The 12,605-nt window shown below is 48.6% G+C and overlaps 6 protein-coding genes across 6 annotated transcripts; 4 read left to right on the forward strand and 2 right to left on the reverse strand.

The window, feature by feature from the left end:
• Positions 1-901: 901 nt before the first annotated feature.
• EDB82DRAFT_530382 (uncharacterized protein) lies at positions 902-2,998 on the forward strand (the record flags this gene model as incomplete). Its single annotated transcript, XM_025725059.1, has 4 exons — positions 902-1,845; positions 1,901-2,280; positions 2,345-2,735; positions 2,788-2,998. 4 exons carry the CDS (start codon positions 902-904, stop codon positions 2,996-2,998), a joined length of 1,926 nt encoding a protein of 641 aa, XP_025593695.1.
• A 751-nt stretch (positions 2,999-3,749) lies between these two features.
• EDB82DRAFT_516745 (uncharacterized protein) lies at positions 3,750-5,833 on the forward strand. The gene has a single exon (XM_025725060.2). The coding sequence runs from the start codon at positions 4,053-4,055 to the stop codon at positions 5,643-5,645; it is 1,593 nt and encodes a 530-aa protein (XP_025593696.1). The 5' UTR covers positions 3,750-4,052; the 3' UTR covers positions 5,646-5,833.
• On the reverse strand, positions 5,834-7,427 carry EDB82DRAFT_516747 (SRP40, C-terminal domain-containing protein). Its single transcript, XM_025725061.2, has one exon. It carries the CDS (start codon positions 7,291-7,293, stop codon positions 6,019-6,021), a length of 1,275 nt encoding a protein of 424 aa, XP_025593697.2. The 5' UTR covers positions 7,294-7,427; the 3' UTR covers positions 5,834-6,018.
• Positions 7,428-7,480: 53 nt separating this feature from the next.
• EDB82DRAFT_516750 (C3HC zinc finger-like-domain-containing protein) lies at positions 7,481-9,680 on the forward strand. Its single transcript, XM_025725062.2, has 3 exons — positions 7,481-8,464; positions 8,515-8,598; positions 8,655-9,680. Exons 1-3 carry the CDS (start codon positions 7,924-7,926, stop codon positions 9,521-9,523), a joined length of 1,494 nt encoding a protein of 497 aa, XP_025593698.1. The 5' UTR covers positions 7,481-7,923; the 3' UTR covers positions 9,524-9,680.
• EDB82DRAFT_516752 (P-loop containing nucleoside triphosphate hydrolase protein) lies at positions 9,681-11,247 on the reverse strand. The gene has a single exon (XM_025725063.2). It carries the CDS (start codon positions 11,051-11,053, stop codon positions 9,809-9,811), a length of 1,245 nt encoding a protein of 414 aa, XP_025593699.1. The 5' UTR covers positions 11,054-11,247; the 3' UTR covers positions 9,681-9,808.
• Positions 11,248-11,486: 239 nt separating this feature from the next.
• Positions 11,487-12,586, forward strand: EDB82DRAFT_481000 (uncharacterized protein; the record flags this gene model as incomplete). The annotated part of the gene is made up of 2 exons (XM_025725064.1): positions 11,487-11,760; positions 11,820-12,586. 2 exons carry the CDS (start codon positions 11,487-11,489, stop codon positions 12,584-12,586), a joined length of 1,041 nt encoding a protein of 346 aa, XP_025593700.1.
• Between the last annotated feature and the right edge of the window lie 19 nt (positions 12,587-12,605).

A 12,605-nucleotide genomic window follows, 5' to 3' on the forward strand; every position in this document is an offset into this window, starting at 1 on the left:
TATACTACTACCAAGTGACGTGAGATGAGAGTGGATTAAACAAATGCTTTAGTCTAAGCGCCTGGACCTGTGACTTAGAGCCCAAGTTAGACTAGCGCGGGCTTGGCCAGCCATCAAGTCGCTGCAATCACTCAAAACGTAGCGAACCAGCATTTGCACAGGCTGACTCTGTACCTGATCTTCTTGGTGAATAAATGTCAGGTACTTAGGTCGGAGTTGGGTGCTAAGCCAAGGTTAGAAGCATCTGGCCTTCAGCCTTAACAGCCTAAGTACCTTCCTTAGTCAGGCAAGGCAATGTGAAAGAGGAGGCACAATACCTACCACTTACTTACCCAAGCTCAACCAGAGGGCACTGCCTCAAACTCGGCAATACTTACACTTGTAACCGACAAACAACAAACGACCAAATTTACAGTTTATCTTGACCTAAACGAAACCGATCTGCATGATAGGTTATTTGGAACACCATCACCTTTGTCGCAGCCAACAAATGCCTAGGGTTCCAGCTTACTGAGACTGTTTTAAGAAACTCTCTACTTCTGGAGCCTATCTACCTAGACAAAGGGCCTCACGAGACTAAGCCTCGAGCTCTTTTAACTGTACGAACCGAACAGCTTGGCAGAGCAGCGCAACACCACTAACAGTTCTGTGCTGGCCTAATCTTGATTATCCCCGCCCACCCTTGGCTAGTTAGTGACCATCACCTGGCTCTGGCTTGTGAGCCGCGCTTTATCAAGTTGGAGTCATTCACCGCAAACAGCCTCAACTCTCTTAGACGAGCTTTGAATGACTGCGCCTCTGCTGCCTCTGTTGGCCCTTTCTTTATTCCCTCCTGATTCATTCAACTTCCCAGATCGAGTTTGGCAACTAGCTAGGTAGCTTGCTTTCCTATTCAACATAAATGGGCGCTCTCTGCTCCAGATCAGAACTGGCAGATGAAGCCAAGGGTCATCATCATCGACAACTTAGTCAGGACCATCATCGCGAAGACGATAAGAAACAGCATTCAAGTAGCGGCTTCATGACTCGTTTATCGCAACGCACGACAAATCAATCCAAGATCATCGGGATGAGGAACCAGGACTCATTACCAAACGCTGCGGCAGCGGCGCGATGCCATATCCAGGCTCACGATGCAGAAATTGCAGGTCGGAGTGTTTTTACTGCATCTTTAGAATCACACACAGTCACACCTGAATCTGGCCCCGTTGGAGACTACTTCAAGTTGCGGCAAAATCTGGTGGCTCGCGAGAAAGCTTTGGACTTTGATCATGATTGCCGCATGCGCAGCACACCTCAGGAAAGGCGAGCAGATGCTATCATTCAAAAGCTGAGACGTGACGATGAGGAGAGTGTGTACGCCCAAGCTGCATCAAGGGCAGGTTACGGTGGGCAGCAACATCCCCGGTTTGCAGGAGATCACTTTCTATCCAACAAACACCTCATTGACCAAACAAGTCTATTCAAGGTGGCACAACGCATGCCCAAGGGCGCCCACTTGCATATTCATTTCAACGCCTGTCTTGCTCCTCACGTTCTGCTCAACCTCGCCAAAGAGATGGACCGTATGTTCATTACGAGCGATGTGCCCCTAACCTCGGACAACAATCACGTCAACTTTGACAGATGCGAGATCCAGTTCTCTCTGCTAAGCCCCGAGAAAGAATCGCCAGGCGATTTGTTCTCTCAGTCATATCAGCCCCGGCAGACAATGCGCTTCAAAGACTTCCTCAACAAATTTCCAGGATACTACACTAAAGACTCTACCAGCGTTGATGAGTGGCTTTTTGAAAAGCTAATGTTTCATGAGGAGGAGACTCATAACCATTTGCAGACCGCATCGGGGTAAGTCGACTATGTGTACCCCTTGTTGGAAAGGGCAAATACTAATGTTAAAAAGAGCATGGGAGAAATTCAACGGACGCACGCGTATGATGAAGGGTCTCTTTAACTATGCTACTGCATATCGAAGATATACTCGCTTATGTCTGGAGGACTTTATGAAAGATAACATCAGTTATGCTGAAATTCGACCTAATTTCATGACTAGCAATCAACTTTGGACTGACGACGGCAAACAGCTCATCGACAATAAGGGCATCATGAAGTTAATCATTGAAGAAGTCCAGAACTTCCAAATCGACATAAAGAAGCAAGGAAGATACTTCGGAGGTCTGAAGGTGATTTACTGCACGCCCCGGTCATTTGCACCAGAAAAGATCGAGGCCGCTCTTGCAGAGTGTCTGGCCTTCAAGAAGTTGTGGCCAGAATGGATCGCTGGTAAGAAACTTCTGCCTTGTTCCATCTTAATTTTTCGAAGACTGTTTTACTGACTGCGGTGTAGGATTCGACCTTGTTGGGGAAGAGGCAAAAGGACGGCCCATCAAAGACTTCATTCCTGAACTCTTGAAGTTCCAGGACAACTGTGCCAGTGAAGGTGTGGAAATACCGTTCCTCTTTCACTGTGGCGAGACACTGGATATGGGAACCGATACCGACGGGAACCTCGTTGATGCACTCTTGTTGAAGTCGAAGAGAATCGGGCACGGGTTTGCGCTAGCCAAGCATCCTTATGTGATGCAGCATATGAAGGAGCGTGGCATCTGCCTTGAACTCTGTCCCATCTCCAACGAGATCCTGGGACTTACGCCACGAGTCAGTGGGCATGCCATGTATCAGCTTCTTGCCAACAACGTGCACTGCACGGTAAGCTCAGACAATGGGACACTATTCAGGTTAGACATCTCACACATTGAAATGTTACATATCGCTAACCGAGACAAACAGATCCTCTCTATCTCATGACTTTTACCAGGTCATGGTTGGCAAGGCCGACATGGGACTGTTTGGCTGGAAACAGCTCGTGCTATGGAGCCTTGAACACGCTTGTCTTTCGGACTATGAGCAATCTGCTGTAGTTCGTGATTGGGAGCAGAAATGGAAGGAGTTTGTCGATTGGGTGATCACAACATACGGGACTGAAAGAAGCCTCATTTGAAGTTCAAATAACTAAAGGTGTCATTTATGGGCGGTTTTATTTTTCTTTCACAACGGCGACAGTTCGCCATCCATAGGCGAACCAGGAGTATGGCGAATGGAAACAAGGCAATCAATGATGGCGGTGGCTGGTTTTGCTTTTGGCGCGATATTTCCAAAGAGGGACAGAGATGGACTCTGCAGAGAGCGAGAATTTGGCTTATGTAGCCACCAATTATAGACGAATGAATGACAACAGGAGAGCCTGTTTTGAAGCTGGTTGGGAGTAATGGATACATACTTTGATTTTGTTGACATAGCCATCAATAGCCTGGCAATGTCCTTCTACTATTTGCTGTCTGTTTTGTTTGTGCAAGTTGTGCTACGTGAGCAGTCGTCGAGTTCTCGCTTGCCGTACACCGTATTTAGTGGACGCGATACGCAGCCCCTTCGTTGTCTACCAAGTTTCAGCCTGTTACGTAGGTAGGTAGGTACATTGTCGTTCTTTGAGCTGCATGTTCTCCTTGTCAAACTAGCAAAATTGCCTAATCATCTCTTTTATACGTATCATGTCCCATAGGCATCACCAAGAGGCTCAGCCCCAACATCTTAAATATGTATACCATAAGAGTTTGAGAGCAGGCAGCTTTATCAATGGGAGAAAAAACATCATAAAGATCTGCAAATCTACCCCAAGTGATCGTCCTGGAATCAGTGGAGGCTCAGCTAAGATGACGCGAGTTTGGGCAACGAGCGGGTGCAGCCGCCGTGGCGCAGCCATGCAAGATAAACGTCGTTTCAAAGACGGGTACGATCCACTGTAATAAAGAGCTGAATCTTTAGCTTAAGCTTTCTTTCTTAAATACTAGTCATGAACTCCAGGTTGTGCAGCTTGAACTCAACTCAACTCAGTCCAGTTCTTTTATGATAACGATTTGAGTTTTGTTTATGGATTTTTGCCCCTCTATGAATTCCTTCACTCATTTGCCATGTCAAAGTGCAACATCTCTTTATATATACACTCATATCACCACCAGATTACTTCCGCATCATCCCTCACCTAGTACATCGCCAACATGGCTGATTCAGACAGCCCAGGCTGGAAATGGTTTCCGAACGTGAAAAACAACTGGTCACTCGACGTCGTTACACTTCTTGCAGTCATTGGCGAGTCGGCCATGGCTGAGCAGACTCAGACCATTACGGCGTCTTTACTATGTCTCCTTCCACGACTGATCCCTGCACCTCAAGCTCTTCTCAAGCCCTCACGCCCGAGCCGAATGCCCGAAACACTTGCAAAAATGACGGGTGTTTACAGCGGAACTACTCTCGACTCCGTGGGCTTCTTCGCGACCATCATCACGCCTCTGGACACCCTCCAGCCGTACAGCTTCAGTGTTTACGAGATTAGACACACTGACCCATCCCAGTTGTACGAGGCCGATATCAATTCTTCTCCGGCCCAGGAAAGTTGGCCCACGCGAAGTCTCAACTGGGTCAAGTCTCGACGCTCAAGTTCCTATAGCAAAGAACAACAACAGAATGGGAAAGAGGCACGATGCAATCGTATCGCTCGTGCCCCGAGGATTGACGGCGGTCTACCTCTGCCTGCACAAGCAAGTTCACCTGCTGCGGCACGTATAACCACCTTCGAAATACCAGACAAGTCACTATACGATGAAGAAGCCCCCAAACCTATCACACGCCGACTTACGGCGAAGCAAAAGGTTCAGGACATGCTCGCAAACCCTACTTTTGCTAACACCAAAAAACGTCCTGCGGTCCCGGCCAAGCTGTTCTCGCCAATTCACATACTTTCAGTCTTTTCATGTCTCTTGAGCATGGCCATTATAGCATGCGCTGTGGTGTGGGAAGATGGCAATGCTATTTTGTCCGTCTTCTTCATATCCTTTACCTCGACGATCGTGGGTTATGCTTCGTCCTGGCATCCCATTCTCATGAACCGAAAACACACGAATCAAGTCCCTCGAGGCGATGTCATGATCAGGACGCGGGAAGGCGCCTTTCTTCTCATCAAATGTACTGAAGAGGTTGCTCGAGAACTATACTCGGGCACAGAAGAGTGTCACTATCATGTTGGTGGTCGTGCATATAGATTACTCATGGCTCTTGGGACTACTTTGCTCATGCTAAGTGTTGTTCTGTTTGGAAACTGCACTTGGAACTCGCAGATATTTATTGGCGGCAGTTACATTGTTCTCAATGGACTGTACTGGGGCCTGGGCATGATCCCTCGGTCCTATTTTTGGGATCTATCTAGGTATGAGTGTAAAGAGGTTACCCCCGACGATGCGAAAAATGCCCATAAAACAACGAACGACAACGATCAGCGGGAGGGCTATCCCAGCTTCACGCGGACGTTGTGGTATGCTATTCGGGAAACTCAACGGACTGGTTGGGTTGCTGGCAGCGGAGCTGCGCCCAGTACTGACCAGTGGAAGAACTGGCTCAGGGAGGCGTTGGCGAATGCTAAGAATGGAAACAGGTCATGGGGCTCCGTGGCCAGGAAGGATGCCATCGTTAAGGAGAATCTTGCCGCCGACGAAGTCTTTGATGAAGCAGCTCAACATGCACCAGCTGTTGAAGTTCAGTCAACGGCTGCCGCGAGGCAAGGCCATGACTGGGAGAAAGGCGGCTCAAATTTTTGAGACAAGATAACGTCTGCAAATCGGCACATTGGAAACGTTGTCAGATAGCTCACTGTTTTTCTTTTGCTTATCACTATTTTGTATTTTTGATACCGGCACGACGAACCATGAGATACGCATTTTAGCATTTTAGCATAGGCCAAGCATACACATAGATACCCTAAGCATTTGTGATTTATTTAAACAGTCTCAGGAATAGTCAAGTCTAGAAATCATTCACCTCGCACCAAGATGGCCGTGTTATAGTTCTATATCTCTTTGGCGGGTGACCATGTCACATTCCAAACGCCGGCTATCTATTAACGCAAAAAAATGCTTCATCTTACTCCGGGTTCCAATACCATTATGCAATAGCCAAGTACAGGCGCTTCCTTTAATCGTCGAAGTAGATACCCTTCTTATCCGAAATATCAATGGCACCGCCGCGGTAGCTGCCCCTCTTCTTCTTGTTCTTCTCCTTGGTGAAGCCCTTGCCCTTGGTAACAATCAGGTCCTCGTGCGCTCGCTGAGAGTAAGTGATGGACACGTATTCGTTCGAGGCGAATCTAGGGTCGACCTTGATGTCCTTGGGGATACGAGAGAAAGGTTCGTTCTGCTTCTTCTTCCCGTTGCCGTTTATAACGGGGTCAGGAGGCAGAGGTGGGTTTGCCAAGTTTGATTGAAACTCGGGCGAGGTCTTGTCCAAGGTGACAGAAGAATCGGAGGAATCCTTGGCTTCCTTCTTCACCTTCTTCTTCTTGTCAGAGTCGGATTCGGAGTCTGAAGAGTCTGAAGAGTCGGAGTCTGAGGATGAGCCGTCAGAGTCTGGGAGCGGCACCTTGGCGGCGGCCTTGCCCTCAGAACCACTTGAACTGCTGGAGTCGGAGTCGGAATCGGAGCTTGAATCGGAGCTAGAGTCAGAGCTATCAGAATTAGAATCAGACTCGGCACTCTCGTCGTCGGAGTCGCTGCTGGAGTCGCTAGAATCGCTGGACTCAGAGGAGCTGGAACTTGAGGATGAGGAGCTGGAGCTGGAGCTCGAGGATGAGGCGCGCTTTCGCTTCTTAGCCTGTGGCTTCTCGCCTGGTTCAGAATCGGAATCGGAAGAACTCGAATCTGAGTCGGAGTCTGAGGACGACTCAGAGGAGGAATCATCGACGGGGGCCTTGCGCTTGAGATTGTTGGAAGGAGCAGGCTTGGCAGCTTCCTCCTCGCTGTCGCTGTCAGAGCTCTCGGAAGAGGACTCGGCGTCCTTCATGTCGACATCTTCTTCCTTGTTGTCGTTCGAATCAGAACCCTTGGGCGTCTTCTTGGAGGCCTTCTTCTTGGGCTTGCCGCTATCCGCGCCCTTGGTAGCCTCCCATGTCTGGAAGACACCGACAAGGGAAGGGTTGCATTGTTCTTCGGTCGCAGCAGTTGTTTGCCAGCCCTTCTTCTCTCGCTGATTCTTGAAAGCATCGGCAGCGCTCTTGAACGAGTGATCGATGAGGAAGTTCTCTACCAAATCCATGAGCTGACCAGGCGGAGGCGCGGATGCGACATCGTTCTTGGCCACGGCGGCCTTGGTGCTCTTCTTGCCCATATTGTTGGGGGTAGTGGTAGGTTTCACAGGATTGAGAGGGTTATTCGAGAATAGCCACGACGGAGGGTTTTGGTTCGAGCCAGACATATGCCAATGCCAGAGGGAAAACGCAGGCAATTGCAACAGCAAGAATGTGTCTTGTTATTGAGGACTAACAGAAATATTTCGCTTCGTCCGCGCTTGCCAGAGACTGGCTAACAAAAAATTTCAGTGGACATGTGGATCAGATGTGGGGCATTTGCTGTTATCGTTGCCGGATGCCTTATCGCCAGAAGTACCTTAAGAACAGCGGATGTACCTGATGCTTTCAAGCGCTAGCAGGGGTCTCATCAAATGCAGTCTGGCAAGTCACTTTCGACATGATGACCCCTTAGCTCAAAGTACTGTGGAATCATGTTTACGCACTGAATCTCCAGGCTTACTAACACCTATACCTGGAAGCTGTACTAGCTCACCTGCCTGTTAGTACCTGCAGCTCTGGCGACGCCCAGGCTCGTGCATCATCACCTATCCCCAGCGTCGCAACCAAAACAAACACCAGCCTGTAGCATCCTTTCTCATATGCATCAACAACACTTTATGGTTCAAGATTGAGAAGCAGAGACGGCAATTTAATTCCCACATTTGGCGCGTGGTATCAGAGAGTCCTTTTACAGTACGCCAGCAAAGACTCGGCCTTGCATGTCCTAGAACAAGCACTTCTTGGATCTTGAGAAGATGTCGACCAACGCAACGAAAAGGAAATTCAACACTTTACTACAAGGCCTAGGACCACCGAGCCCGAACAATGTCGACGACACACCAGCGCACGACCCCGGCACGACTGCCTCTCCTGGCTCAATAGCTCGCGCATCCGGTGTCGATTTAGAGCTGCTGCAGAAACGCCGACGACTTGGTTTTCCAGACTCGACTGCTCCTAAGCTGGGAAAGAGGGCCAACCTATCGGCGACCATATCTTCAATTATCTCTCGACGCCCGCAAAGCCAAGACTCGTCTAAAAGTTCCAATGCACCACCCGCACGATATGCGCCAACCGATCGAGGAGACTTGTTGAAGCGACTCGGTACTTTCCAAGAGATAACAGACTGGACTCCGAAGCCGGAAAGAGTGAATGAGGTGGAATGGGCGAAGCGTGGATGGGTATGTCATGGCAAGGAGACAGTTCGATGCCTTCTCTGTCATCGCGAATTGGTTGTCAAGCTCAACCGTAAGGACGTTGACGGCAAAGAGATCTCCGTTCTCGTAGCATCTGAAATTGGTAAGCTAGTTGCATCGACACACTGTCCATATGTGCTGAGAATTATACAGAAGAGGCTCTGGTGGACAAGTATGCCGACCTGATTGTAAATTCACACCAGGACGAATGTCTTTGGCGCAAACGAGGCTGCGATGGTAAGTCCATGCTCTTGTGAGCCAAAACATAATGATTTGCTAATAATTTCCCACAGACTCTATTCTACGTCTATCTCTGACAAATGCAAAGGTGACCCTTGCCGCTCTACGTGAGCGCTATGATGAGCTCTTGTCAAGAGAGGCGTTCTTGCCATACGAATTCAATCTTCGATTGCCAGATGACTTAAACCTAGACAGTGTCCTCTCACAACTTCCTAGCGGCTTCTTCACTAAGCCACCTCCTGCGAAAGAGGCTAAACCTCAACCACACCGTGTCGCCTTGGCACTTGCCCTGATGGGATGGCAAGGTCTAAACAATCCCCGCATTGGTGCAGTCCCAAACTCAGCCTCTTGTCACACATGCCTTAGACGCCTGGGGCTCTGGATGTTCAAGAGTAAAGAAGTGGCAGATAATGGAGATATCATAGTACCTGCCCCCATGGGTTTCCTAGACCCGTCCAGAGAACATCGTTTCTTCTGTCCGTGGTCCAACCCCGAAACGCAAAGGCAAGGCCATTCCCAAAGCCGTTCCGGGCAAGATTTGCCAGGCTGGAAGGTGCTGGTGCAAACACTCACAAACGAAGCCCACCTTCGAAGTGTCTATGAGGGGCGTTCGCCTGCCCGGCATCGAACTCAGCGTTCGATGGGTGCGCCGACCACACCACAGAGGCCTGGTACGGCTGCATCTATCAACACACCAATTGCGACACCCGGCTCCGTTGCCGAATCTATCCCAGACAACGCCGAAGACGACGACAAAGACAGGGATGCCAAGGACAAGGAGCGATGGGCGAGATTGAAGAGGGTAAAGAGTTTGTTCGACACAAAGGGGAGTAGGAAGTTGAGGCAGTCAATCAGCAAGTCCATCAGTCGACCAGGAACGGCACATTCGACAAAATCGAGTGGCGAAGCAAAGGATTCATGAAAAGAGTAGGCGTTTTGAGCAGAATGTAGATGGACGGGTTTACTAGTTGGGTGTAATTTAGTGATGATGGCGCCAAAGGGTCTCTATCCCTTCTAAAATTGTTGTAATACATTGTCAAAAACGGGGCTGGCCTCGATTATAGGTTTCCGTGGAGACTTGTTGTTTCTAAATTACATGCCCCTGGTGACTATGCTAAAGGGCCCTTCTTAAGCGACTATCGTACAGGGTCTTCGTTTACATATCGGTAACTTTGAATTATAAACCACGACAGTCCTGTTGATTTTGTCAGGACTTCCAAACAATATCATCAAAAGATACAACCTTCCCAGAATAAGCCTTCGTCTCAGCTTGCTTCTCGATCTTCTCGCCTAGAGAGAAGCCAGCCATTTCCAAGATTGCCAGTCTTACACCTCCAATACCTCCACCATTGCCCAAACGACGAGATACGAAGGCTATTTTGGAAGCTGTGGCATAGACATCGAGTATGCGGCTAGAACCTTCCCTCCAGCTTGGAGCTGAATGAGCTGAAAGCCCACCTATGATGTCTTGAATCTGGTCGTGAAGGTTGTGACATGCTGCTTGCCATCTCTCTCCAGGCTTGTCGGCTTTGGTGATGACAACCAAAGTTCGAGTGTTTGATCGAGCTAGGGTTCTTAACATCCATCTATCCGTTTCTTGAAGCTTTTTGTCGGCTGGCATCAAAAGTACTGCGCCGCGAAGCATCTTTCTGACGTTGAGATACTTGAGAATGGTCTTCCCCCAATCTTCTTGACTCCTGAAGCCATAGCCTGGTGTATCCATGAGGATAAGGCTGTGTTTAGGTGGCACATCTCCCTTGCGAACAAGCTCTTTGGCAATCTTTGGCCGTGGCCCTGTACCATAGGCATTCATTGTGGTAGTTTTGCCTGGCTTGTGGCTAACTTTGGCGATCTCTGTGCCACCAGTGAGGGCGTTGAGGAAAGATGATTTGCCGGCATTGGAGGCTCCCAGTACCACGATTTCTGGAACATGGTCGTTTTGAGGGTGGTGATACAGGGATTCAGCAGAATAGAGTATCTGGCAGCCCTCTTCGAAGAACTTTCCGGCTGCTGCGAGAGGGGGTTTGTCTTCTTTAGGCACATCAACTGGCGACTCTAGACCCTGCTTGAAACATATAGATTCACTTTGAAACAACAGTTGCTGGTGAGGTTTGATGCCTTTTGGTAAGGGCCCTTTCGGCTTGGTAGATTTCGACTTTTGTGCTTTTGGGACGTCGGAACGGTCTTGTGCGGTACTGGTTTCTGAAGTATCAGGGCCTACCGGCTCCGGAACGTTTGAATCAAAGCCCAGTGGTGGATCATGAATCTTTTGTACATCTGATGAATCCCCGACTGGCTGTGATAAGCCAGAAGCCCTTACACTTCGGCGTGGTGGTCTTTGACGTATACCCAGTCTTCCTGTAGAACAGAAACTAACCTTCTGTCGAGCCAAGTTAGCAAAATACAGAGAGAAGTGATGCCGAGACCCTTGTAGTAGTCGTGGGAGCACCATCGTAGTGTCTGTCGTTATTGTGTAGTACAAATGACAGGGTCACTAGATTGAAGTTTTATGGCCAAAAACCTAGAAGCTGAATCTTACAGTCATAACAAAGTCTACCGCACAAATTGACTTCGAGCAAAGAGAATGCAAGAAGAGAGAAAAAAGACAAGATATGCCCAGATCAACCGATACAGTGACGATTGATACTACCTATTTATTGTACAATTGAGTGATAGTAAAGCATCACTAGAGGATATGAAGTCACGTGTTGAATAAAAACGTCTACAGGGTAAGCCGTGACAACGAGCACGATAGCAACTAGAGACTACGAATTTATATCTACCACTTGAAAAGTCTCAAAGTATATAAGCTGGAAGGGGGAAAAGTCTGAGCAGCGCTTTCATCTGCAAAAACTTTACTTGATGTGTTTGTCAAGATCGTAAAGATGGGAACAACGAACCTCACAGAAATCGACGCCCATGAGCAACCGTCTGACGAGATGCGTGCTGAGTGGAAGAGTTTTATGCGTCAAGATCATATAAGCTTGCTCAACGACCCCCGTATCGATGATCCACGCGCCCCTCTAGAAGAATCTGGCTTTCGCAAAGTCTCAATCATCTCTAAAGAGCAACTTACTAAAAGCTTTGCTCGACTACACCCGGACCTGGCCTCTGAGGTCGATAGTGATGTCCAGGTCATTCACCATCCGCTGTTGCCAGGTAATGTCTTCGTTTCATTACCCGCTTCATCCAGAAACTTATATACATATACCCGATAGGCCTGTTGATCATCCCCTCACTTTTGCCGCCATCTGTGCAAAAGAGCTTACTGAATCGTACGATCCATCGTGATCTCAGCGTGCAGAACCACCAGACCAATTTGCACCTACACTACAAACTACCATACCCAGAAGGAAAAGATCAAGATGAGAAATCCTTCTTCTCCATCGACCCCGAAACACCTGCCTCGTTCATACCAAAAGACCCCAACGTTCATAAGCCGCTATCCATCAAGCAGGTCATGCAACGAAAACTACACTGGGTAACTCTTGGTGGCCAGTATGATTGGACTAATCGCATTTACCCTCAAGAATTGCCGCCGCAGTTCCCGACCGACATCTCTCACTTGTTGAAGGACTTGTTCCCTGAGACTGATGCACAGGCAGCCATTCTCAACTTCTATACACCAGGCGACACCATGATGATGCACCGAGATGTTAGCGAAGAGACAGACAAAGGACTCATCAGCCTGAGCTTTGGCTGCGATGGTCTTTTCATGATCGCCCCCAATGACCTGAAACCAGGGACTGGAAGCGATATACCTGGCGAAAAGCAGTACCTGCTGTTGAGACTTAGATCTGGTGACGCTATTTACATGACGCATGAATCAAGATATGCCTGGCACGGAGTGCCGAAAGTGCTCAAGGATACATGCCCTGCTTATCTTGAAGAATGGCCAGCTGGTGAAGATGGCAAATTTTTGGAATGGCGAGGATGGATGAAAACCAAGAGGATCAATCTAAATGTTCGCCAAATGCGAGATTGAGACATGATCACAGGCTTCA

Source organism: Fusarium venenatum, assembly GCF_020744135.1.
Source record: "Fusarium venenatum strain MPI-CAGE-CH-0201 chromosome Unknown EDB82scaffold_4, whole genome shotgun sequence".
Classification (NCBI taxonomy): domain Eukaryota; kingdom Fungi; phylum Ascomycota; class Sordariomycetes; order Hypocreales; family Nectriaceae; genus Fusarium; species Fusarium venenatum.

Coding starts and splice junctions, on each gene's coding strand:
- EDB82DRAFT_516745 (XM_025725060.2), top strand. CDS start 4,053: ATGGCTGATTCAGACAGCCCAGGCTGGAAATGGTTTCCGAACGTGAAA.
- EDB82DRAFT_516747 (XM_025725061.2), bottom strand. CDS start 7,293: ATGTCTGGCTCGAACCAAAACCCTCCGTCGTGGCTATTCTCGAATAAC.
- EDB82DRAFT_516750 (XM_025725062.2), top strand. CDS start 7,924: ATGTCGACCAACGCAACGAAAAGGAAATTCAACACTTTACTACAAGGC. Junction 8,465..8,514: donor TCTCGTAGCATCTGAAATTG/GTAAGCTAGTTG, acceptor AGAATTATACAG/AAGAGGCTCTGGTGGACAAG. Junction 8,599..8,654: donor GCGCAAACGAGGCTGCGATG/GTAAGTCCATGC, acceptor AATTTCCCACAG/ACTCTATTCTACGTCTATCT.
- EDB82DRAFT_516752 (XM_025725063.2), bottom strand. CDS start 11,053: ATGGTGCTCCCACGACTACTACAAGGGTCTCGGCATCACTTCTCTCTG.